The sequence below is a fragment of the Esox lucius genome, chromosome 6 (genome assembly GCF_011004845.1).
Source record: "Esox lucius isolate fEsoLuc1 chromosome 6, fEsoLuc1.pri, whole genome shotgun sequence".
Lineage (NCBI taxonomy): Eukaryota > Metazoa > Chordata > Actinopteri > Esociformes > Esocidae > Esox > Esox lucius.
The window spans coordinates 10,856,178-10,883,922 of NC_047574.1; the positions used below are offsets into that span (position 1 = coordinate 10,856,178).

The 27,745-nt window shown below is 42.1% G+C and overlaps 1 protein-coding gene across 2 annotated transcripts in view; it reads right to left on the reverse strand.

The window, feature by feature from the left end:
* The window catches only part of zgc:171482 (zinc finger protein), a 74,796-nt gene that overhangs the window by 11,342 nt on the left and 35,709 nt on the right, over window positions 1-27,745 (reverse strand). Inside the window, exons 4-6 of one of the 2 annotated variants that reach the window (XM_010889041.3) lie at window positions 24,484-24,661; window positions 13,687-13,962; window positions 2,959-3,055 (exon numbers count right to left, since the gene is read on the reverse strand). In XM_010889041.3, the coding sequence (XP_010887343.1) occupies window positions 2,959-3,055; window positions 13,687-13,962; window positions 24,484-24,661 (551 nt within the window). The remainder of the gene's footprint in view (window positions 1-2,958; window positions 3,056-13,686; window positions 13,963-24,483; window positions 24,662-27,745) is intronic. The other variant, XM_034292556.1, reaches the window with a different exon arrangement.

The following is a 27,745-nucleotide window of genomic DNA, read 5'->3' on the forward strand; positions in this document are numbered from 1 at the left end:
CTCCCTGTCTGTTAGTGCTAGTTAATCTGTCACAGTGTGTTTGGCTGGCTCCACCAACTCCATAATTCACAATGAATGTGATGTGAGCTGGAGAATCTACTCAGACATTTAAGACAAAGTAATTGCAACTCTCCCCAAAAGCCACAATGAAAGAACTGCTGTCTCATATGCTTTGTTTCAGAAGGATATGTCTTTATAAGGCACTTAGTTCTTATCACTACATACTTCATTAGGAATACTGCCTCAAACCACACACAGGCACACACACTAATACACAAATACATTAACAAAAATGCACGCGCCCATGTGCACGCATGCAGAAACAAACACACACGGGTGTATGCACTTACACAACTAGTAAATGAGCACCCACACACACTCGAGCGCACACACACGGGCAGAAAGACCACACTGCCTCCGACCACCGTCACAGCTGAGTTCACAATGAATTCATGTCTTGTATTAGACTGCTATCATTATCTTTTCCGGCCTCCAGGAATCAATTTATCTTACATTAGTGGTTGTTCCTGTCTGCGGAGAAGTACTTAATTCACCAGCAACAGAACTTTCAATCTACTGCATGGAATTGGTCTGTTTGAGACTTTAAAAGCACACTAACATATTTCTTTTAGCTGTTTCTCAAACACACCCATGTATTGTAAGCACACACATTCACACGCATTCACACGCATTCACACGCACTAACACACACTGATTCACACACTGATTCACACACACACACACTCACACTACAATGGATTCCACCTTGACATGCAACATGTTGCTGAGCAACTCACAGAGTGGGAGGATGTACAGAGCATGTGTGTGTGTGTGTGTGTGTTCCTGTGTGTGTCTTTCTTAGTGTCAGAGATCTGTCTACCAACATGTTATTAGAGATAATCAGCATTATGTGATCACAACAAAATAGTATAGATTATTACGCTTCTTAGAGGACTTCCAGCCAAAGCCCTCAGACCCTGGCTACAGTCCCAAACCTTTTGGACCAACGGTAGAATTTTTTAGGTTCAGAAGAGAATGCCGTATCACCTGGAATTCAACAAAAAAGCGTTTGTTTTAAGAAATCTTTCCAACAATATAATGACATGAAATTGTTATTTTCAAATCAGGATTTGGGTTTAGATGTTGTCAATTAGCAGTGTACAAATTATGATTCCTAATTATTATAATCATGTTCCAGGCCCATGATCATTTGCTCCAACTGAAATAATCTTGTGGTTAAACCTAGTTGCCTAGCTACACCTGTTCTAGATCCACCTGCACCTGGTGACAAATGTTTTTCTCCCCTTTTGTCTCTCTTTTATTCTCGTTTATCACTATCTCTCTTTTTCCATAATATTCTTCTCCCTCTCTCTCTCCTTCTCCCCCCCCCCACCCATTCTCTGTATCAGTCTTCGTCCCATCCTCTGCCTTTCACTTCATCTCATGCTCTGTCTGTCTCACTCTCACTATTGGACCTGGTAACTAATTAATTTTATCTCTTTTCCCCCCGTTTTTCTCGTTCCCTTGTTTTTATCTCTTCCTTATTCTCGTTTGTTCTTTCTTTTGCTCAGTCACTCTCTCTGCCCTATCTGCCTCAAAATGCAAGCCTAATCATTAGACATTCATAATATATACGCTTACTCCTCAAGAATTAATACATACTGTATATAGTGTATGTACACAGTAAAAACAGAATGTTTAATTTGATTAAATATGAATACTAAAAGACAACAAAAGGAATGCTCTTTACAAAGGAGAGACAGCAAATTTATTTATTTGCCCCATCAAATATTAAAATGTGTAAGTAAAAGAAGTGAAGAACAACTAAGGTAAAACTATGAGTAGCACTGACGTGGATCTTGGTTGCACAGCCAGGTAATGTGGGAAATTGAAAGTGGATATGAGGCATCAATAGTGGACACCAAGTCAACAAGCTGATCTGGTCCGTTATCCGACTGGGTCAAATTAAGATGTAAACCTGGCACAAATATTGTTTACAAATCTAATATTGTCGGAACTATACGTTTGCTGGAATAGGTAAGAAATGTACATTTTGTGACATTTCTTACATTTGTAAATAATATATGAAATTCAGCAGCATCAATTAAATTTACCAGTTAACATTATCTTGGTAAGCAGCTAACAATTAGACATTTAAAAAATCATGCACAGGCTCAAATTGCTAATAAAAATAGGCCTTTGCAATGTTCTTGGTCACAATCAACTTACATTTTTGATTAACTGGAGCAATCTTGGCAACGTAATTGGCTACGTGTAATGCATGCTAAAGCCAAATTAAAAGTTAGCAAGCTAGCTATCTAGCTAGCATTAGCTCTTTGCCTAAACAGTTGCTGCTAGTGCTAGGCTAGGTAGCTAAAGTTAACTAGGTAACAAATATAACATAGACAAAACATTGGTTAAATGCAAACATAGTTTGCTATGTTAAGAACTTGGAATTTTGCCTGGTTTACAATAGAAACTTTCTTGACAAGTTACGAGTTTTGTCCTTTCAAAGGTTGTCACTACTACCACAGTTCCAAAGACTGTACAAAATACTTCTATCACTCCAGCCACTGAGTGCCTTAGCATCTTTTGAGGGCTCAAGACAAAATAGTATAACTAGTGTGAAAACGTTTTTCATTTTCTCAGATGCTGGGTGATGATATAGTGAGCAGATCTGTGTTCTGTACTCTATCTGCAGCCATACAGAACAGGCTAATAATGACAAGCCATCTTTTAAATGTGCATTCCTTTGTATTGTTAAATTGATTTGGATAGATTTACTTAAGGTTCAAAATCAACATTTTTGTCAATGGCCTCATGGAAATATGGCATTATTTAGTCTCTGTCTATCTAAGCCTCTCAATACAACTGTCAAGGAATTCAAAGGGGCATCATGGGAAACAAACAAAGCTCAAAAAAATCTCCCTTTCTTTAAGGTTTTCCATATCGTCTTACTTGTTCTGGTGCTTGGAGCCCTGGAGGTGAGCATAATACTGTTCAATGGAGTTCAACACCACACTACAAACGCTGCAGGAGTAACTGCTGCGGAGACCTGGTAAAAGACAGATACACAGACACATGCACAATCATCATCATTACTGTTGCCATCATTAGAATGAGCATTCTCATCATTGTCATCAGCATCATCACCATCATGACCATCATTACATTATCACCACCATTGTCCTTGTTATGCCCACCGTGATCGTTATCTTTGTTATCATTATTATTTATACTATAATCATGATCATCACCATCATCATTTTGATTCTTAACTGCTTTACAAAGAAAAGCCTACTGTATGTTTAAAATGCAAAATTAGAAATGTGCCTTGAGTGTAATTTATGATTGTGGTGTTTGCTGTAAGGCTTGATGAAAATATACTGATCATTATAGCAGAAAGCAAAAGGTATTACATTTAAGTGCTCAAAGTTAGAATTCTGTTTACTCATAATCAAAAAATAAAATAATGCACTCTATAATTATACATAAGAAACACACACATTTCTATCTCAAACAGATATCTTAAACAGGTATATACTGTAATGCCATAGAGTAGACCTATGATTGCATACTCGTGATGAGGAGGAAGACCTGATCAATGAGCCGTCAGCTCACATTAATAGTTCTAATCATTTGTATGTACACAAGGCTGCTGTTGGAGTATGCCCACATCCTGGAAACAAAGAAAAACTGCTTTTTAACAAAAACAATTACAACAAATTGTCATTATACAACACTGCAACTTTTTCTTTCCTTTCCAGAAAAGTTGAAAAGGAAGATTTTCAGTTAGGGACCGAGGGGTAAAATTAAGAGACCACTGCAAATTGAACACTTCTGTTCCTCACTCAAAACTTTCCTTTTCAACTTTTTTGGAAAGGAAAGAAAAAGGTGCAGTGGTCTCTTGATTTTTTCCCGGAGCTGTAGATCATATTTTGTAGAAATCTAGAAACACCGGGACGTTACTTTAATAACGGCTGCTCTCCACGTGTTTGTATGCCTGAGCATGAGTCGAGACTGTGTTTGTGTCTATGAGTTTGTACTTCTAAGCAAAGCAGATTTGTTTGAGAACTTCAGCGGGATGGACCGGAGCCAAGCCAGCCGCCCTGCTGAGATGCAAGAGCATGTGTGATGTCATGAACAGACCAAAACAGATGTGAGCTAATTAGCCGGTTTGCAGGTGGTCGAGAATGAAGGACCAAAAATAGACTAAGAAAGGACAAATAGAGATGGGGGGTGGCAAACAAAACGAGTGAGAGATAATAAAAGAGGGTTGGGTGACAGGGAGGGAGACTCCTAGAGACAGACAGGAGTGAAAGTGAAAATGTAATAAAAAAACGACAGAAAGGAAGAGATGCCAAGTGAGAGAGGATGAGATAGAAGAAACATTTATGGAGATAGGTAAAGGGAAGCCGGGGAAACACGGGTTAAAATATAAGAGTAGATTCAATGGTTTGTCTCTTGCTGAGGCAGCTCAGGGTGAGCTGGGTGAAACCTTGACAGAACATTGTGTGCATCCACAACACTGCAGCTGTAACAAGATGTCTGACGACCAATCTGGCAAGTTCATAATGGAAACTGAGAACATTTCTGAAAGTGGTTGTGACAGGATAGCTAGCCAGCAAAGAGCACAGCATCTTGTCATAAACAAGAGTGATGGTGTAAATGTGAGTATCTGGGTGGTACATATTCACGAAGCACTAGCGCAGAAACCCCCCCATGCATCTAACAACATGTACTGATTCTACAATTTCAAATGATCAAACCAGGTCACATGGCGGGATTGCACTCAATTTCCACACAGCCTCTAGTCTTCTTGTGCCATGTGTGTGGATTAGAATGCAGAATTCTCTGAAATCGGTTAAACTGGTGCTTCTAGGGCAGTATAATGGGCTAATTTGTATTTGGTTTCATGTCATTTTTGATTACAACTTTTTAATAAATGCAGGGCTGTTAAATAAATAAAGTTATAAAACTATCTAGTAATATTCAACAAAAGAGCTTGGGGATATTAGTCAGTATGCATTCAAGACACAATCAAGAATTGGCTTCCAGATTTAACCCAACCCTTCCTAATTGGGTAGTAATTAGTAACAACTACCTTGCTCAAAGATTGAACAACAGTCTTTTTTGACCTTGTCCACTCAGGGATTTGATTAAGGATTTTTCCGATGCTGTAAATGCTGGCCTTTCGGACGTATTTAAGACAGATACTGATTTAACCCATGTCATTTGAGACACTGTGTATTGTTCATGAGTTTGATTAATTAGGTCCAAAACGAACATGCTGTTATAATATTCACCCTACACAGCAAGAAGAGGACCGGTCACCACTCAGAGTCGGGCTCCTCTCTTTCCTCCTCGGTTCTGACCATAATACTCCTTCCAACCCACTGTGCATACATGTCTTGTTATTGCTTGTTCCTTCAGGTTTTATATTGGGTACCAATATATGATGATGGAAAAAAAATGTACAAAATAAAGTTGATTGACAGAGTAAATATGCACAGTATACTTTGAATACAATTCTGACAAGTTAACATTATGAGTAAACTTTAGACATGTTCTCGATAGGCATGATCTTGAGTGATCTTGGCTTTCCTGGGCTTATTACTCCATTCCCCTTAATATTTAAAAGCTAATTGTAGCCATTTGAAAGAAAATAAAAGTGAGACAAAAGTAACCCTGTTTATTTTCTAAACCTGATGGCCTTCTACAATGAGACGGCATACAGTAACTAGGCAGTAAATGGCACGATGAGGACAACATGCTTTCACATTACAACAGCGTCCTGCACATTCACATATTCAAAAAATAATTGGTCCTTTGATGTCCATGAAGTCATTATAGTGTGTGTGTGTGTGTGTTGCACTGTTTGTGTACCTGCTTGTCTGTTTTCATTCATGTCTGTTCAATTCATGAGTTGTTGGTACGCTCTGTGACCCTTTGACCCTTTGAGGCTATAATTGGCAAAGCATGTTGGATGATGAAGTACCAAAATCATACAAAAAGACTGCTCTGAGGAGACACAGCTCAGTGCCAGGATGATACCAGGACTGTGTTATGTAGGAAGCCAATCGCCATCTAACAGCCCTCAGGTGGTTGAGTTGCCCTCTCTCTCTCTCTCACACACACACACACACACACACACAAACGCACACTTCATTTCCCTATTTGAAGCTTTTGAAGACATATTGTAATAAACTGGATAGGCAAAACAAATGTATAGGCCTGGGCCTGGGTCTATGTCTGAGGGAAGGGATGTGTCTCTATACGTGACATGTTGTTGCTGTGTGTTTATTTCAATAAGCAGTTAATAATGTTTCCAACATGACCCACCCAAGCTGACAATAAGCATGCTGCTTCATAAACACACACACACACGCTGTGTGAACCTGTTGTTCATGGGTAATAAGACACTCTAACAGGAGGGCCACAGCATGCTCAAATCCATGCAAGGTACACACGTGTATCTATATATACAAAAGATGGGGAAAAAAATGCAACAAAGGGTATAAATACATCCTATACATCCAAGTAAGACTAACAAACTAGGTAACTAGGTTGTATTCAAGGAGATCAGGACTGAGTCAGTGTGTGGCACAGTGAGGTTGTTGCCGTTGTGCATGTAGGCATGATCAGGATGGATAACAAACAGAGCAGCAGGGTATGTGATTAGTGTGAAAGAGTGTGTGTGTGTCTTTGTAGAATCCACTATGTGTGAATAACGTCTGCACTAAGGGACAAGTCCAAAAAGAGACCATTACATATAGCCCTTGTAGCCACTGAGTGACCATTTTGCCGTCATGTTTGATGGTTTCACGGCTTGGAGGTAGAAGCTGTACTGCGTCCTGTCGGTTCTACATATGTACTGCTACCACTTGGCATAACAGATATGTGGTAGTATAGAAAACAGTTTATGATTTAGGTGGCTGGACTCCCCATCTATGTTTAGGACCCTCCTATTACATTGCCTTGTGTAGAAGTCCTGGATGGTGGCAGCAGGCCTCTGCATAAGCGCCACATTTTAAAGCGCTTTGCGATGGAGAGCTATGCTGTTGCCATACCAAGGCAGTGATGCAGCCTGTCAAAGAAACTCTCAATGAGGCAGCCGTAAAACTGTTTGAGGTTCTGGTGGCCTGTGCCAAGTCCGGTCTCCTAAAGTGCTTGCTTCACATGGGCTTATCCCATAGTAGTTCACTGGTGATGTGGAACGTGAAGCCCTCTAACAGCTCCACCTCAGCCACACCTACTGTACGCGGCTGGTGTTCCCGCCCATACCCTTTCCAGCAGTCCACGGTCAGATCATTCATCGGGCTAAAGTTGAAGGAGCCGATTGCTGTTCTAGCACCACACTGCCTGGTCTCCGACTTCCTCCCTGGGGGCTGTGTCATCATCATCATCCGTAATGCCCGACGTGGAGCCCGCCGTCGACCGCGAGGGTGGCCGATGTGCCGTCCCTCATGACCTGGGCCCCACCAGAGGTCAGGGACCCGATTACATAAGGGGGTGTTCAGATGCGGGGTCTCTGGGTGTAGTGGGTCCAGACTGTCTGAAATGACCATGTTGATCTAGTACTTTATCAGGATGTGAGGTGTGACTGGCCATTCTATGGCTATAGGTGTGCTACTCCTTGACACAGTAGTCCTGTGAGCAGAACAAGGACCACGTGGTCTACTTGATGCCATTTGGACTTATGGAAAGGGTATTCTGCCCAGGTATTCTGCACGCACTTCTGAATGTTAGTCTGTTAGTCTTACATCAGCCAGGAAGAGATCATATAGGCATCCAAAACAGCAGGTGCTGTCAAGAGGGATTTGGTGTTACTTGCTTTGAAGTGACGAAGGCATTTTGCTTGGCTGGTGGGCTTGTTTTTGGGGAGTGTGTTTGTTTGGGCATATGGGTTTGTTGTGTACGAGGGTAATTTAACACAGAGAAGTTCATACTATATGTGATTGATGACACTGTCTGTGTCTTTAAACAGAACCGAAAGCTTTTTCTTACCTTAGCTGCCACAATACAATAAAGCCCGGCTTTATCTGCGCACACACGAACACAGAAACACACACACACACACACACACTCTCTGACTCATACACATAAACACGCACTCAGACTCATGCACAGAAAAACACACACACACACACACACACACACACTCAGACTCATCCGCACACAGTCAGATTCATACAACACACTTACACACTTATCCACACACACATAGAAACAAACACAGCACTCTTCTGTGGCAGTTCCAGTAATTCCCTTCCCAGGGTTTTAAATCATTATCTCATAACTCTCAGGTGAAGAGACAGATATAGGACACCGGCCAGGCTCTGTCTTTTGGGGTTTTAGCTTAGGGATTGTGTGTCCTGTGTGACGAGTGTGTGTTTGACATTAAACGTGTAACTGAGCGGTGGGAGTGAGAGAGTAGATGGGGCAGTTGAGGTGACCTTATTCCTGCTAAATAAAACTCCTTGTGAAATGTACTTTTAGAAAGCTCTTTTTACATCAGCAGCTATCATAAAGTCTTTCTATAGTCCTCCCGTTCCTGTAGTTTACGATCTGCGTGTCGTTTTTTTCAACGTTGTGCCCTCAGGCCGCCTCTCTTTAAACGGTCTAGACCATGTGCGATCCAGGCTAATGGCGCCGGGTCCTCAGCATACCTGAAGACGGTGTTGGAGCGGCGGGTTGACCACGCGGCTGTAGCTCGACGTGGCGTAGAGGAGGGGTCCAAGCACGCAGCCCAGAGGAGCCACCGTTTTGAGCGTGAGCATGGCGGACACTGTAAGTTGTTTCCTGACCTCCAAACTTTCTGTGCATGAGGCTGGAAGAGCCTGCTGTTATGTCACAGATTGCAAAGGAAGGCTTCTGCACAACGGGGCATTTTTACATTTAATAATTAATAGGATAACACATTACCTCCAGCAACAGAACGTCTGTGTGTTTCTATCTCTTGTCTTCCCATTTCATTCGTTTCTGGAGTGCGGTAAATGAGCGGGTGTCAGTAAAATATGTATCGTGAAACATGTTACCAATGTTCCTGAACATATCTCACTTGGTTCTGATTTTGGGACTACTGACCATTCCTAAATGAACGCCAGAAAGCTTGGAGGAGCAGAGTTTCCTACTGACTTTGAACTAAATGACTCCTGTCATGAAGCGAGACGCAACGGAAAGTTGATACCTTGAGTGAAATAAATCTTATATTGTAAGCCCAGAAATATATAGCCCTACGTGAAAGCAGCATTTTGATTCGGCCTGCTGTTTCAAGGCTATTTTTTTTTTCTGCAAGTCCTGAATCATACAACAACAGTACCCCAAATGACACACACAGGTCCTGTTTCAAATGATCACATTTCATAATTGAGCAACATGGATGAGCAACACTGAGCAATTGTTCCTGGATGTGGCACACAAAAATTTCTTAAGACCTAAAAAAAATGAATTATGGATTCATCGTGTTGGTCAATACAATGTAATAAATACACTCACCTAAAGGATTATTAGGAACACCTGTTCAATTTCTCATTAATGCAATAATCTAATGAACCAATCACATGGCAGTTGCTTCAATGCATTTAGGGGTGTGGTCCTGGTCAAGACAATCTCCTGAACTCCAAACTGAATGTCAGAATGGGAAAGATACTGCTCAGTTACTGGGATTTCTAGGGTTTACAAAGAATGGTGTGAAAAGGGAAAAACATCCAGTATGCGGCAGTCCTGTGGGCGAAAATGCCTTGTTGATGCTAGAGGTCAGAGGAGAATGGGCCGACTGAATCAAGCTGATAGAAGAGCAACTTTGACTGAAATAACCACTTGTTACAACCGAGGTACGCAGCAAAGCATTTGTGAAGCCACAACACGTACAACCTTGAGGTGGATGGGCTACAACAACAGAAGACCCCACCGGGTACCACTCATCTCCACTACAAATAGGAAAAAGAGGCTACAATTTGCACAAGCTCACCAAAATTGGACAGTTGAAGACTGGAAGAATGTTGCCTGGTCTGATGAGTCTCGATTTCTGTTGAGACATTCAGATGGTAGAGTCAGAATTTGGCGTAAACAGAATGAGAACATGGATCCATCATGCCTTGTTACCACTGTGCAGGCTGGTGGTGGTGGTGTAATGGTGTGGGGGATGTTTTCTTGGCACACTTTAGGCCCCTTAGTGCCAATTGGGCATTGTTTAAATGCCACGGCCTACCTGACCATGTCCATCCCTTTATGACCACCATGTACCCATCCTCTGATGGCTACTTCCAGCAGGATAATGCACCATGTCATAAAGCTTGAATCATTTCAAATTGGTTTCTTGAACATGACAATGAGTTCACTGTACTGAAATGGCCCCCACAGTCCCCAGATCTCAACCCAATAGAGCATCTTTGAGATTTGGTGGAACGGGAGCTTTGTGCCCTGGATGTGCATCCCACAAATCTCCATCAACTGCAAGATGCTATCCTATCAATATGGGCCAACATTTCTAAAGAATGCTTTCAGCACCTTGTTGAATCAATGCCAAGTAGAATTAAGGCAGTTCTGAAGGGGAGCCTGGAGATGCTTAATTTTTAAGTGTTTACGTTAATTAAAATGGCATTAAAATTACCGCCTTACAAAATGTCATGACCGACATAGACCTTAGAACAGTCCAGGATTGTCTTACAAGCAGTAATCTGTGGAAAGAGATATCAATGAGTGCGTGTTTCTATATGACTGAAAAAGAGTTAGTGTGTTTGTGTGTCTGTGTGTGTCTGTTTGAGTGTGTGTGAGCACGGTGTAATATATTCAGCTATATCCTCTTCTCCTCAGCTTTATACCCAGTCCCTAGACTCAATGGTTACTAGATGATTCATATGCAGACTGTTGGGTCCATAAATATGTTAATACATATACTATTTACAGACTGGGAGTTAACCCAGGTTACAATTCCACTACAACATTGAATTTATTATGAACCAGTGGAGAAACTGTTGGAGAAAAATATAGCGCACAAAGAAATAATGTAATTTAGGAGTGGGGGACTAGATGTGTGTGTGTGCGTGCGTGTGTTTGCGCATGTGTGTGCAGGCGTGCGTGCCAACATTTGATGTTGAGCTTCATGATATTGAATGTATGTATGTAGGAGTTTTGTTTCTTGGCTGGATTGACATTGTCTGCCCCAGGGCACTGAGTCATTTTGTAATTCTGTATCACATAGTAAACTGTATTGCATAATTCATGCAGCGATTAAGAGAAAACAAACTGTTAACCTCCCACCTACTCCACAGTAGTAGATTACTCTGGGTCATTGTGTTAGTGTGTAGGCGGAGCCATCAAACCAGGTCACACGGCTGTGTGCGTGTGCTTGTGTGTGTCGGCTGCACTGCGTGGAAAGCTTCTGAAGATGATTTATAAGCAGAAGAGGGTCAACGGGACTGAAGGTTGAGGAAAGGGACCAGGTCTACGGTGGAATGCTCACACCCCAAGGCGCAGCTGATTAATTCAATAATAATCCCTTTTCCTAATTTTCTCTCACTCGTTATTTTTCTCTCTCTCTCTCTCTCTCTCTCTCTCTCTCTCTCTTACTCTCTCCCTCACTTTCATGATAATTACGCTGTTGCCCACCCCCATAACACATTTCTTTCCGTATTGATACTTGATGTCTGTCACTAGGCCCGTACAGACACAGCCTACAGGACCTAGCAAAACAGCGGATTCTAGCTCTCCACTTCATGGCCATCATTTAATACAGTGAGTTAGATACTACTGTGTAAACTGGGCCATACAGCTGAACCCACTCACTCATGCCTGATGATTACTATCATATTTGTCTTGATTGGGTGGTGTCAGGTGCGAACAAAGTACTTAACCTGGGCCGCTATTCCATCACTTACCATCTGTGAGTGGGCCTTTGTGTATGTGTGTGTTTGTGTGTGTTTGCGTTACACGTGCCATTGTGTCTGTGTGTTTGTGTGTCTGTGAGAATGTGTGCGTACGCGCGTGTATGTGTCCCCTGGAAATAGTCTCTAACAAACCAGTCCGCCAACAGAAAACATGATGTCAAGTTATGTTATGCAATGTATGTGTGTGTGTGTATACGTGTCATTTATGCTTTTATTTATATGCTCTTTATATGCTATTTATATGAGTGTGATATAAAAAATTCCAATCTCTGAATTCTTTATACAGTTTAAAAGACAAAGCAACACCTCCCAGTAATATATATTACTTTTTGTCATCAACTGAACACAAGGTTCAAGTACATTTGGCCCTTGGAGGATGATTTACTGTCTTGCTCAAGGACAGAATAAGTTTTTTACTTTGCTGGCTCAGGATTTCGATCTTGTTAAAGATTTGGTTTAGAAATTAAATTGTATAACTCCGTTTATTGATCTGTCAAAGGCCTTTGATGTAGTCGATCGCTTCTTCAGTGACACACAGGCTGCACTAACAGAGGGATTCTGAAACAGATTTTCTTACTGTACACAAAAAAAGTTCCACAAGGTTGGATTCTGGGTCCTTTATTGTTCACTCTTTACAGAAAAGATATCTGTAACTCTTTGAAAAACTATAATTTTCTTTTTTATGCTGATGACAATGCTGTACACCACAGCCCCATTTCTAGCTCAAGCTTTTGCACAGCCACAGTCAGATTCTCAAATGATACAGGATGCACTGGTCGACTTTAGGATGCTGCTGAATGCAAGTAAAACAAATCATTGTCAGGTCCTGGCTGGGGGCCTCAAGGCAACTCTATGCACCCGGGGCCCCAGTCAGGGCCTGACCGCAGAGGTGCCTCTAGGCATCTCTGCGCTGCTGTTTAGATTGTCCCCAATTAGAGGCAGCTGCCCCACGTTGCCTCTAATTGGGGACACTATTTAAGTTGCCCTTTTGGACCTTTCAGTTGTGGTCGCACTCAAGCTGTTGCTCCTTTTGTTGGGTATTTGTGTAATAATAAAAAGGATGTTTCCCTTTACGCTGTGCATCATGTCCTGCCTACCAATGACCTTGACAATCATATGCTACTTAGTAGGTCCAAAAGTCTACAGTTAAATGATCACTTTAGGATTTGGTTGAACGATAATCTCTCCTTTAAGACATATTTCAGAGCTGGTATTTCAGTTTCCAGGGACTTTTTGAATGGCTAGACACCGGTTAATGTCTATGAGGCTTTCTTACAGAAACATCCTACTGTTAATTAGGAAACGTTGTTTCAGATTTTCTGTATTATAGGGCACAACTGTAAAAGAGACCCTAGTCTCAGCTTGTTTCTCCTGTATAAATAAAGGAAAACAATGTCCTGACAGTTTGTAAAAGAGTTACACTCCCATTATCTCTGTTTGCTGTCTTTTGTCAACTTTTTATGATCTTCTTTCCAACTCTGACTTTTGCAGGTAACTAATTTACTGATTAGAATGCAGTCACTACTAAGCGGTGTGGTTATTTCACCAAGTTGTATTAAAAAGTATGCACTTACTGCAAGTGACCCTGGATAAAGGGGTATAAATGACTAAAATCTAATTTGTCAAATTATGACATGCTGTGATCCTAGAGTTTCTTCCCCCTAATGTTTATGTTAGCCATTTTGCAGATGTAATCTCACTAACAAGCTTTGGGATTAGATCCAGCAACCTTTGGGTAACTGGTCAGATGCTCTAACCACTCAGCTAACCCAGAACTGTCACCCTGTCTCCTTACCTGTAGTTTCGGTAGCGTCTATACTGCCAGCTAGCTGCTCCAGTAGTCGTGCCCGAGCTGCGTTCCGGCGATGTTTCTTCCCTTGGTAGTGTTGTTGGGCCATCAGAGGATTGTTGAACCAGGCTCCGCAAAGACAACAGTACTTCCCTGTCTCTCCGCCACCACTACCCACAACTGCCACCGCCACTGGGGGTGCTAGAGAGGAGGGCCATGGCAGGGCAGGAGGGGCAGGGGGAGAGGTGTTGTCATTGGGCTGGGGGGTGGATGGAGACGAGTCTGGGAGAGTGACGGAAAGGAAAGAGGAGTAGGAAGGGGGGTGAGTCGGATGGAAAAAGGAGTGTAACTTCATTTAAAATGAGTTCAAATAAATACATTATTCATTGTTGTCCATTAGAAATTAAAATACTAATGTGTTCTGAAGAGTCACATACAGCAGCATACACACACGAAACACACATACAAAGAAAGGACACAGTGGATAAAGGCCTCCAGGCCTGATCTATGGAGGCCAGATGAGGGTCAGAGAGATCCAACCTACTCTCAGACTAGGTGAATTAATGTGTGTGTGTGTATGTTTGGGGAGAACAAGTATTTGATACACTGCCGATTTTGCAGGTTTTCCTACTTACAAAGCATGTAGAGGTCTGTAATTTTTATCGTATGTACACTTCAACTGTGAGAGACGGTAAAACAAAAATCCAGAAAAACACATTGTATGATTTTTAAATAATTAATTAGCATTTTATTGCATGACATAAGTATTTGATCACCTACCAACCAGTAAGAATTCCGGCTCTCACAGACCTGTTTCTGTTTAAGAAGTCCTCCTGTTCTCCACTCATTACCTGTATTAACTGCACCTGTTTGAACTCGTTACCTGTATAAAAGACACCTGTCCACACACTCAATCAAACAGACTCCAACCTCTCCACAATGGCCAAGACCAGAGAGCTGTCTAAGGACATCAGGGATATAATTGTAGACCTGCACAAGGCTGGGATGGGCTAAAGGACAATAGGCAAGCAGCTTGGTGAGAAGGCAACAACTGTTGGCGCAATTATTACAAAATGGAAGAAGTTCAAGATGATGGTCAATCTCCTTCGGTCTGGGGCTCCATGGAAGATCTCACCTCGTGGGGCATCAATGATCATGAGGAAGGTGAGGGATCAGCCCAGAACTACACGGCAGGACCTGGTCAATGACCTGAAGAGAGCTGGGACCACAATCTCAAAGAAAACCATTAGTAACAAACTACGCCGTCATGGATTAAAATCCTGCAGCACACGCAAGGTCCCCCTGCTCAATGGCCCGTCTGAAGTTTGCCAATGACCATCTGGATGATCCAGAGGAGGAATGGGAGAAGGTCATGTGGTCTGATGAGCCAAAAATAAAACTTTTTGGTCTAAACTCCACTCGCCGTGTTTGGAGGAAGAAGAAGGATGAGTACAACCCCAAGAACACCATCCCAACCGTGAAGCATGGAGGTGGAAACATAATTCTTTGGGGATGTTTTTCTGCAAAGGGGACAGGACGACTGCACCATATTGAGGGGATGATGGATTGGCCATGTTTTGCGAGATCTTGGCTAACAACCTCCTTCCCTCAGTAAGAGCATTGAAGATTGGTCGTGGCTGGGTCTTCCAGCATGACAACGACCCGAAACACACAGCCAGGGCAACTAAGGAGTGGCTCCGTAAGAAGCATCTCAAGGTCCTGGAGTGGCCTAACCAGTCTCCAGACTTGAACCCAATAGAAAATCTTTGGATGGAGCTGAAAATCTGTATTGCCCAGCGACAGCCCCAAAACCTGAAGGATCTGGAGAAGGTCTGTATGGAGGAGTGGGCCAAAATCCCTGCTGCAGTGTGTGCAAACCTGGTCAAGAACTACAGGAAACGTATGATCTCTGTAGTTGCAAACAAAGGTTTTGGTACCAAATAATAAGTTCTTCTTTTCTGATGTATCAAATACTTATGTCATGCAATAAAATGCAAATTAATTACTTAAAAATCATACAATGTGATTTTCAGTATTTTGGTTTTAGATTCCATCACTCACAGTTGAAGTGTACCTATGATAAAATGCTTTGTAAGTGGGAAAACCTGCAAATTCTGCAGTGTATCAAATACTTGTTCTCCCCACTGTGTGTGTATATATATATATATACAGCTCTGGAAAAAAATAAGAGACCACTGCAAACTTTTCATTCCTTTCCAAAAATGTTTTGAGTGAGGAACAGAAGTGTTCAATTTGCAGTGGTCTCTTGATTTTAACCCTTCTGTTCCTCACTCAAAACCATCCTTTTTGGAAAGGAAAGAAAAAGGTGAAGTGGTCTCCAGAGCTGTATATATATATACTGTGTGTATATATATATATATATATATATATATATATATATATATATATATATATATATATATATATATATATATATTATATATACACCAGTCAAAAGTTTGGACACACTTATCCATTCACTATAATGGGCACGTATTTCCAAACTATTGACTGGTCCTGTATACTGTATATATCTATATATGTATGTATACTTTTTTGTGGCATATGCTAGTGTGTATGTGTGTGTGTTTCGAGAATCTTCAGTGTGTGTCCATTCATCAGACAGCAGACAGAGAGGTGAAAGTGTTCCAGGTGTCCCATGAAATGGCAGCCTGGTTACCATGGAGACAGACCATTAATAGCCCTGGTGCCGACAAGTCCAATGGGATGAGGCCCTGGCTGAGTGTGTGTGTGTTTGCGTGTGTGTGTGTTTGTGTGTTGGCGCGTGCGTGTGTTTGCGTGTGTGTGTGTTTGTGTGTTGGCGTGTGCGTGTGTTTGCGTGTGCATGTGTGTGTGTGTGTCGTCCCTCGGACGTTCATGACAATTTCTGATGACGGTTGTTGACCAGACAAATTACAGTTTAACCATTTGGCGAATGTTTTTCTAATGTTGTATAAAATAACTGTATACGCACATATATTCTATTTAAAAAATAATAATCGTTATGACTAAGTTGTCCATTTGTAAAATGAAAATATCTACACATTCTGGTGAATGGAAATGGTGGATAAGACATTGCACCTTATAACTGTTTTAAAACAGCATTCTGCACTACAGGTCACCGAATCAGCCAGTAGATGATATGGGGATACTTGTCTAGTACACATCCATCTGTCTGTATCGTCATGACAAGGATATACTTCAATTACATTTCCTCAAACTACACGTTGAACCGGCAGATTAATATACTTCATTTTCCTTCTTTAACTAACATGAAGCAAACCAGTTTGAGTTCCTCTGCTTTCAGACTGAGATACTTTTGGGGAAATGGGAAATATCAGTGGAATTCAATAATGAGCATTGGTTTCTTAATCCGTACATTTGCTTAGCAACCAGGTGAGACAGCGTGACAACCTGGACACGACGGGTCAACCATCCATTAACGATCACTTTCCAAATGTTTTTTCCAACTGTATCTTTATATTTACGCAATTGTACGACTCTATCTCTATTTTACATGCTGATATTGGCTTTGTATTATTATGTTGATATGTTTTATAACAACTGAGCAAGTCACAGAGCCAGGCAGAACCTGTGTAAACTTGCAGTCAACTGATTTCTTCAAACAATTTCACATTGGATGCTAACATATTCTATAAAATGCTATGAAATGTTGCAGAATATTGTTGTTGTATATTAGCATTATTTTATTATGATATTCCAGCTATGTTTATCAACGGAATGTGATGTTTTAGGTGAATTAACAGTTTAAATATATCAATTTGAATTATCTACATGAGGATAACTATTTATTTTCGCAAATGCTAATAAAATACAAATAATTAGTTGTATTATTGTTGTGTTAATTTGGTATTATTGGTATTGGCTTCTTTTTTTTTTTTGCGTGTTTGTGTGTATGTGTGTTTGTGTGAGTGAGAGAGAGAGAGTTATAAAAAAGAGAGTCAAAGAGAAAGACAGATTCATGCTGAGTGAGAGATTCATAAAAAGAGAAAAAGAGATTCACCCAGAGAGAGAAATGAAGATTCATCCAGAGACAGACAGAGGGAGAGAGAGAGAGAGGAGTGTGTATATTTTGGTGTAAGCTTGTTAGTTAGTCATACATTGGCTAAATGGGGCCTTGTTCTCATAGTTACAGTATCTAGGGCTGTCGCTCTGTACCTAACCACCTCCCACTCTACACCTACACACACACAAACACACACAAACACTCACACGTTTGTTTCTCTATCCTTGTGGGGACCAGACAACCAGAAATCCCTGTAACCTATCCCCTAACACTTGCCCTAATGCTTAACCTTAAAAAGTGAGATCCCCCCTCACTACACAAACACTTTGGTATTACTATCAAAGAGAGAGGAGGTTATTTTTGTTCTCTCTGCAAACGTGACCTTATCCCCTAACCCTAATTGCAATCATTATTCCAACCCTAACCACAACTGTAACTTTTACCGTAAACCAATCCACAAATTTCAGATGAGGAGAGACCAAAATTGTGAAAGGCAGAGAGAGTGTAAGGAAGACAGACCTGGAGGCCTGGGACATCAGTGTGAGCTGTTATAGATAATGTCCAAAAGGCTCATTTATCAATCACACACGGGCACAAAGTTGAGCGTAAACTATGCATGCGATCGTTTACAGTAAAGGTTTTGAGATTAAACATAATGAGCGTGATTGGAAATGCACATTTTAACATGTGTACACACATGGCACGGGACCTGCACAGGACCTACCCGGGACTTGCACGGGACCTACACGAGACCTGCTTATCAAACGTAACATAGGTAATGGACAATAAAAAATAAAATAAAATGAAAGTAAGTTTTTATTTGTGTGTGTCTATTTCAATGCATTTGTCATGTTAATATTCCATAATAAGTGATTTGTTTAATTAATGCCACCTGTAAAATCACTGTTGAAATAACAGACTGATATAACTGAAAGTTTCATATGAGATGAGGGATGTTGCTCCGATGTAAGATGGTTTCCATTAATTAATTTTAATTATATTCGTTGGTGTTTTCATCACTGTCTAGGGAAAAGACAATGGAACTGTCTCCATCCATATTCCAGACACCACTTGCCCCATCCCTTTATGAAGCATGGGTGAATCAACTGACGTTTTACAGTTACACTGATTGGCCAGATGGTGTTGCTATAACAACATATTGAATGGTTGCGTCATATTGGCCTTAAGGATTCATTCGGTCTGCCATTTTATAAACAGATTTATATACGTGGGCAGACCCCATTTAGTCAACTGGTCGATTGGTTGGTTGATAGGCTGTGGATCGACCAACATTCTTCAAGTTGAGTTGTCACTTATATATTCTCTTTTGATACACAGATTCATGTCAATGGACATACAATGCAAAAGCCACAATCTATTACTCACTCATGACATAAAAATAGTATGATACATAGCTTTCGCTACCTATAGATGTAATATATGGTTATACACAGCTCCAGAGAAAATTAAGAGACCACGGCACCATTTAATTTCCATTCCAAAAAAGTTGAAAAGGGAAGTTTTGAGTGAGAAACACAAGGGTTAAAATTAAGAGACCACTGCAAATTGAACATTTCTGTTCCTCACTCAAAACCTTTCTTTTCGAGTTTTTTGGAAAGTAAAGAAAAGGGTGCAATGGTATCTTAATTTTCTCCGGAGCTGTGTATAAACATATATTACATCTATTTATATAGCTGTATACATACCATGTCAGAGTAAAAACATAAGACATGAAGTAGACCTCAAAGAATTATGATCTGGGGAAGATTATATAATAAATTGCAAAAGCACTAGAAGTTTCCAGGTGCATCGTTGTGAAATGGAAGACGTTTGGAATCACAAAGACTCTTCATAGAGCAGGCTGGCGTAAATTCATGTAACTTGGCAAAAAGAGCATTGGTCAGAGAAGTGACCAATAACCTAATAGCCTCTCTAACAGAGCTTCAGAATTTCTGTGCAGAGATAGGAGAACCTGCCAGAAGGACAACCATCTCAGCTGCACTTCATCAATCAGGCCTTTCTGGTAAAGTGGCTAGATGGAAGCCACTCATGAGTAAAAGGGATATGACATAACGCTTGAAGGACTCTGAGAGCATGAGCAAAAAAATATCTGGTTTGATGAGACCAGAAATCGAACAATTAGGCCTGACAGCCAAGGGCTACATGTGGCGAAAAAAGTTACTGCTCATCCTTTGGCTAATACCTTCCCTATGGTGAAGCATGCTGGGAAAATCATCATGCATTGTGGATGTTTCTCAGTGACAGGGACTGGGAGACTGGTCAGAATTGTGGGAAGGATGAACAGAGGTCCTTGAAGAAAATGTGATCCAGAGCATACAGGATCACAGAAAGGGGCAAATAGCATGACGATAACCTAAAGCACACAGCCAAGATGATGCGAGTGGCCTCGGGACAAGCCTGTGAATGTCCTTGACTGGCCCAGCCCAAGCCTGGACTTGAACCCCATTGGACATCTGTGGGGAGACCTGAAGAATGCAGTTCACTGATGTTCCCCATCCAATCTGACAGAGCTAGAAGAGGATCAACAAGGTAGAATGGAAGAAACTGCTCAAATCCAGGTGCAGAAAGCTGGTAGAGGCACACCCTCTACTCAGCTGAATAAAGGGTCTTAATACTTTTCAGAAACATTAAGAACATTAATTATGTCACATAAATTCACATAAATGTGTTAACATCTGTTTTGTAGGACTGTCATTATGGAGTATTCTGTGTAGACTGATGGCAAAAATATAATATCAACGATAAGTAAAGGCTATGAGTTGAGAGGTCTTTAATTCTTTCTGGAAGGCACTTCATGCAAAAACATTTGTACTGCAATGTGCCTTTTAAATTGGAACATGCTAATATCTTTTGATCAGTTTTATCAGAGTCATTACATTTGGCACAAAAACTCAGGGACATAAGACCTGCTAATCCATGCAATATCTCATCACCACCAGCCCAATTTTGACCCAATTTGTGTGAATAATGAGTGTGAATGAGGGATCCAGCATTTGAAAAAGGCTCCCGATTGGCCCAGGGGGCGCCTCATCATTTGCGCGGGGACAGCGTGTTCACTGCTGCTTTTTACTAATGCCCATCATTTTAATTTGACAACACACTGACCTTGTCATTCATGCCATAAAAGCCTATTGAACTTGAATTTCAGGGAATGTGAGAGAGAAAGAGACAGGGAGATTGGAGAAATAGAGAACCAGAAAGTGCAGTGAGATAGGGAGATGTGTGTTTGTGTGTGTGATTTTGTATGAGAGCAACAGCTACTGCTCTGATGTGCTGACAGTTCAGAGAAACAGGGTGCGCTGAGTAGCAACAGGGAGAAAGACCTTTCTTCAATCTCCTCTTTTCTATCACGTGCCTTTAACTCTTTCCCGTTCTGTGATCTGTGCACAGTGGAGAAGGAGGAAGTTCTTTTCATAGAGAAGAACTGGAGTGCTGGCGATGAGAAGATGAAGACAGACGGGTGTGGTGAAAAAGACATCTAGCGAGAAAAGGGGGGTTGGGAGAAAGACAGCGAAAGGCAGGAGGGTGTACGAAGACAGGGAGCAGGACAGACAGAGAGAGGGTGGGAGACAGGAGAGAAAGCGAGTAAAAAGGTTAGAGGATGGGGGATGGGCGATAGACAGAGAATGGAGACACAGGTACTTTTCCTCCTCCATCCTTCACTCTCTCCCTCTCAACTTCTCAAGGGTACCCATCACACACAGCCCCAGCTGTCACTTTGGCTGAGTGTGTGTGTGTGTGTGTGTTTGTGTGTGTGGATGCATGTGCTTGTGTGTGTTTGTGTGGGGGTGTGTGTGAGGGTCTGCGTGCGTATTTCCAGTTAGCTGTCACCTTGTCTATGTGTCTGAAAGGACAGAAGAAAAGCTTGCTTCCCTGAGTGATCGTGAAAGTGTGTATGTGTGTGTGTATGTGTTTGTGTGTGTGTGTGTGTGTGTGTGAGCGCGTGCATGTGAGAGAAGAAGAAAGGGAGGGGGTGATCGAGAGATGTTTTTGTGTGCTTTTGATTCTAATCTCTCCTGATCTATCCTCCCAACCTCTTCCACTTTTCTTCCTTTCGTCCTCTCTCTTTCTTTCTGTCCTCTTTTACTCCCAGGTCTGTCTGTCACTAAACCATGGACTACTTCCCTGAAAGCGTCTTCACTAAACTGACAATGTGTTGTGTGTGTGTGTGTTTTCCAGTGTGTGTGTGTGTGTGTGTGTGTGAGCTTATCAAACTACACTATCCAAGAAGTAGAACAAAGTTACCTCAAAGTTAACACAAACTTCCATTGACATCTGATGTTTTCTGCATAGATCACTCCCATTTCTATGTAGTTAGTCCACTGGAGTGTCTGCCCCTCCATCGACACTGGGCATTTGGCTCCAAGTCAGACACTATTGTTTTAACACCAGATTAATTACCATAGCTATTAGTGACAATAAGTAGTGTGTTCTGTTTGTGTATTGTGTGCACGTGTATATGCGTGTATATGCGTGTGCTATCCTCTCTTTGGCTGTGTAGTTAACAATGTTTATTGATGTTTGTGTGGGTGGCATCAGTGATCAGTGTGTAGGTGTGGGCGTGCGTGTGTGTGTGTGAGACAGAGAGCGAGAGAGAGAGAGAGAGAGAGAGAGAGTGTGAGTGTGTGTGTGTTTTTAAGGGACAGTTTGGGATTTTGGCTATAAAGCCACTTCCTTCATTCTGGAGGTTGGGACATACGAATGGGTCCACGTTGCTCTGACGGCACACATGAATCTGACGATGCCAGGTTTGAGACACCCTGAACTCGGCCACAGTATATTCCCAAGGAAGCCACTTGGGACTCAGCTGCAACAGTCCTAACCGACAAAGATGTTTCAGGAGGAAACAGCATTGAGAGGGTCCATTATGGCAGCAGACCGGTCCCAGGTTAAGGTCACCCTTGTTCCTTGATAAGAGTGGAACATACTGCTAGCTCTAAAGATCAAAGACACAACGTGTTCCCAAACCCACCGCCAAGACACGTCATCCTCGTAATGCATTGTCAATTCTGATCGCATCAAAAGGTACACAGTGCTGCCCTTGGAGCATTTAGCTCTATTATAAATAATTCCCTGAACATTACAATGAAATTACAATGTATGTATGTGTGTGTGTGTCTGTGTGTGTGTGCATGTGTGTTTGTGTGTGTGTTAGTGGGTGGGTGGGTGGGTGGGTGGGTGAAGAAAATAGAGTACAAGCAAAAGAAAGTGTGAATGAGAGCAAAAGAGAAAAAAGTTGTAGTTGAAAGGCTGCTTTAAGCTATTGGGCATGAGGAGTGAACACTGCTGTTTCCCTGTGGGTATTGGAGATTAAAGCTGTCCTCAGCCAATAGTCTGTACAGCATGCTGTCACACACACACACACACACATACGGCTTACTATCGTCTGAATGTTGCAACGTATGTATACATCATATGTATATATGTATATGAGTGGCAAGGAAAATCTCTATCAAGGCTACAGTAAACTTGGTCCCCACCAAATGATGCACTGCCACCATGTTGAGTATCATCGTGTAAATGGCAGATCTCTATGACAGGACACGTCGTTCACACAAGTTTAGAGAAAAACGATGCCCGTTACGTCTGAAAGTATGAGAATGTGTTCCAGATTACAACACTCTGAGTCAAACAGATCAGATGACAAAAACACGCTGTCCTCCCAGTCAAGAGGTCGATATGGCTGTTCTTGTATATGTAACTGTAAGTACTCACAGTGTACTAATCTGAAATGAATTGTGTAACCTTTGTCCACAGGCATTTCAAGTTATATACATCAGTAATTAGTTGGCAGACGGGGTAAAGACTGAAGAGCATGGGCATATGTGTTCCTTGGTCAGGAACCAGGGGCTTTTTTTGAATCAGCTACATTTTTCCGAGACCTATCGACTAAGACTTGAGACGCTACCTTTGCGTGAAGACAACTGTATCAAGTTTCTGTGCAGTGCGCGCACACACCAGTACCCTGTGACTGGCAGCCATAGTCCTGCATGGTACGGCAAGCCTTACGTGACCTTGCAAACTACACATCTTCACATCATTGGTGATTGGTGTATATGTGAAACATTTCCGAACCTCTGCAGTCAAGTTTGATCAAAACCGAGCCAGTGGTGTCTGAAATCTTTTGTGTGACTTACACAGAGAAATGTTTAGAGCAACCTATGGTTCCTTCCCGGATGTGATGGCAGCACAGAGGACACCAACACATTGTACCCTGCAGAACTGTTCTCTTCTGGCATATACAAGGTAAAGAAATGGGTTAGTTCCAGTAAAGCTCTTATCTGTTTCCTGGCTGACCTTGGTCGTCAGTCTATTTCAACTCCCATAGAGATTGTTTTCCATAGTGCTGACAAACACACACTCGTACCATATTACAATTCTTTGTATCCAATTGAAAACCGGGATGAATCTACATACGTACGCTTTACTAGAATCTCATCGATCCACGTGGGGTAGATTTGGGGTCAGACTGAAAATGTCAACAGCCCCCACCTCAGAATTCACTTACCCTTCATCACATAGATTTGGAAATCACTTAGTGTGTGTGTGTGTGTTAGTGTGTGTGCTGGGATGGAGCAGTGTCATGTTTGGTTGTGTTTGTGTGAATGCAAGCTTGTCCATTTGTGTGTGCGCAGTTGGTAAGCCGGGTGTGTGTTTGTGTGTAAGCAGTTGGTAAGCCGGGTGTGTGTTTGTGTGAGCAGTTGGTAAGCTGGGTGTATGTTTGTGCGTGAGCTGCGTGTTAGTTTGTGTGTTACCTGTTGTAGTAGGGCTGTTTGTGGCAGTTGGTATGCAGGCTGTTTCTCCCAGAACCAGTCGTACCCGCTTGGCGTGTGTTTTGCCCTGGTAGTGAGACTGGGCCACGATGGCCGACGTGAAGAACATGTTACACAACGTACAGCATTTATTCCTGTCTACCTCTGTCTCTGCACTGTCCTGAAGAGATGAAGAGGAGAGAGGAACAGCGAGAAGGGAAAAGGGAAGAATGAGAGAAAAACATGTTAGACAAAACGTACTATTGCCACAGCTGTAGTCTCTACATTTTCCAGGGGAGAGAAGAGGAAAAATGTGTTAAGAGGACAGGGTTAGGTTATTCCTATCAAGGGATCGTTGTCGTTTCAGTTTCAAATCCGGTCAATTCAGAAAGTAAAACCAATTCCAAGTCTAGGAAGATGGTGGGGTGGTCCAGGAAGACGGTGGAGTGGTCCAGGAAGACGGTGGAGTGGTCCAGGAAGACGGTGGAGTGGTCCAGGAAGACGGTGGAGTGGTCCAGGAAGACGATGGAGTGTTCCAGGAAGACGGTGGAGTGGTCCAGGAAGACGGTGGAGTGGTCCAGGAAGACGGTGGAGTGTTCCGGGAAGACGGTGGAGTGTTCCGGGAAGACGGTGGAGTGTTCCGGGAAGACGGTGGAGTGTTCCGGGAAGACGGTGGAGTGGTCCAGGAAGAAGGTGGAGTGTTCCGGGAAGACGGTGGAGTGGTCCAGCCCACTGCCACGATATGGATGCTTCAAACACTGGAACAGGGCCCACTCTCTCCTCAATCTTTCATCAGTGTCAATACTTAATCAAAGCATGTAAACCTGTCTGTGAAGAACAATAAACCAAATTCATATTCCAATTTGAAATGCTCCTCGGTATTGGAATTTCAGTGTTGGAATTAATTCCTGTAATGACTATAATTGAAAGAGAACTGAGCAGAAGCCTGCCGCCCTAAGGAGATGATAAGATGGAAAATAGGAGAAAGAGATGGGGAGAGGGAAGAACAGAAAGAACATTACATACTGTAGAGGACATAATCCATCTGCCTCTCCTCCATCCCGAGGTGAGCAAGGCAAGTGGTGATGAAGAGAATAGGATGGGGGAAGGATGACAGCTGAGGAATAGTAGGGTACAAGCTAAAAACCAATGGCTGTAAATAAAAACGGACAACGCCATTCATCACAACGTTCCATTCTTTTTTTTTTTTCTGAATCTCTTGGATACAACAGAGTTCGGGCTGCTGAAAGAAATGACGTTGCAGCCAAGCTGAGAGAGACCCCCTCTACCTCAAGTAATTTCACAGACCTTTATAGACCTTTATCCCGCCCATAAAAACGGCTTTTCAGTGCGGTATAATTGGTGCCAGCTGCACTGGTTCCTTTTACTGATGCACAACAGAATCAGCTTTATTCGATAAGTGCATTTACACACCTAGAGTTTTACTGGGTGCCAAGGTGCTGCTAGATGTGGATGATATAGGCCCCCAATGCACTACATCGGCGAGCATATGAGCGGAAACAAATATCCTCAAATTAGTTTTTATTGTACATGAAGATCCTGATCTTCTTTGTGAACCCTGTCTGCAGGACCATTAGGAACTGACATCAGAGTCAGCCTTTGTTATGGATAACACGATTAAGACTTGATGAACTCGAAAACAAAACTAAACCCACCACTCTGACAGCAGCGGAAACAGCCCATACATCCCCTTAGCGTGTAGGTAACTTGCCTTTGATAGCATTTCGCTTAGAAACAGTTCCTGTTTAGGAAACCTGGACAAAAGTCCAATTTCAAACAGAAATCTCCATAAGCTAAGACCTATTAAGTAATTTACTGCTAAATTGCAAAAACTGGGTGGTCTTGGTCTCAGACCCAGTCAGTCCATGCACAGTCTGTCAGACCCAGTCAGTCAATGCGCAGTCAGTCTGGAAATGTCTTCAATGAGAGGGGGTAGGGTTCTCCCTCGGTCAAAACAAAAGTCTCCCAGTACTCTGATCTCCTCCCCACACACGGGATTAAATATTTATCTTTTCCACTGAGAATAGGTTTCAGTCTCAACCAACACCACTGGTTTATTATTAATGAGCAAGAGTTGGGACACTCCTGAAAATGAAAACACATGTACACACAGAAATACACAGGCATACACACACACACATTTACATACACAACAAGGCCAACAGTGTCTGACTGGGTTTAAACCTGGGTTACTTTTTCTCCCTCCCCATCCCTGTCTAATTTTCCACACCGCTTCCTGACTGTACTGCTTTCATTGTCTTTTATGCAGTCCCCTTTCTCGGCTCTTTCCCCCATTTTCTCTCTCATGTTTTATGTCCCCTCTGCATTTAAAAACAATCTTTCTCCTCTGTTTACTCAGTCTTTCTCCGCTTTCAGCTATCCCACTGTTGTCCTTACTAAAAATATTATAATAATTTAAAGAACATTTTTACACCACTTTTTTTCTGCTTGGCCTAAATCCTAATCTTAACCCCTAACAAGTCAGAATGAATACGTAACCATAACAGTATATCTTCCTTTGAACTAGTGGAAAATATTTCAGTTTCAAATAGTAAAGGTAACCCATCCCCCCGAGTAAAAATTAGGAAAGTGAAATGTCAGAATCTAAAGTCATTTCATCATGCCTTGTTTCCTTCTCTCCTCTTCCATCTCTTTTCCTTTCACTGTTTCTCACCTATCCTTATTCTCTTGTTTCATTCACACCACTCCCTCGCTTTTGACCAGGTGTCAAATTGAGTAAGAGCAGGAAGACCTCCGACGATAATATTGGGCAATAACAGACAATGTGCCACAACGTACTCACGTGTGTGTGTGTGTGCACGCGCACGTCTACCAGTGTTAACATCATATAGCTGATCGGGGAGGTCGGTGCAGCTCCACCTTCCAGCGCTCCCCTTCCAACATCTCTCTGTGCTCTTTCCTTTTGACTCTCTTTTCTTTTTTCTGTCTCTGTGTGCCTCTGTTTCTCAATATACGGGTAGCTAGTGTTTCTCCCAGTGTTTCTTTATTTCTTTGAGGATAGCTTTCTCGCTCTCTTTCACTCATTCCTTTGTTGGAGTCGAAATGGATCATCTCACTACCTCTCCTGTTTTTGAGGTGAAATTGTTCCTCTCTATCCACTACCTCTTCTGTCTGGGGTGAAATGGGTCCTCTCTATCTGTCCTGTCTGGGGTGAAATGGGTCCTCTCTACCTCTTCTGTCTGGGGTGAAATGGGTCCTCTCTACCTCTTCTGTATGGGGTGAA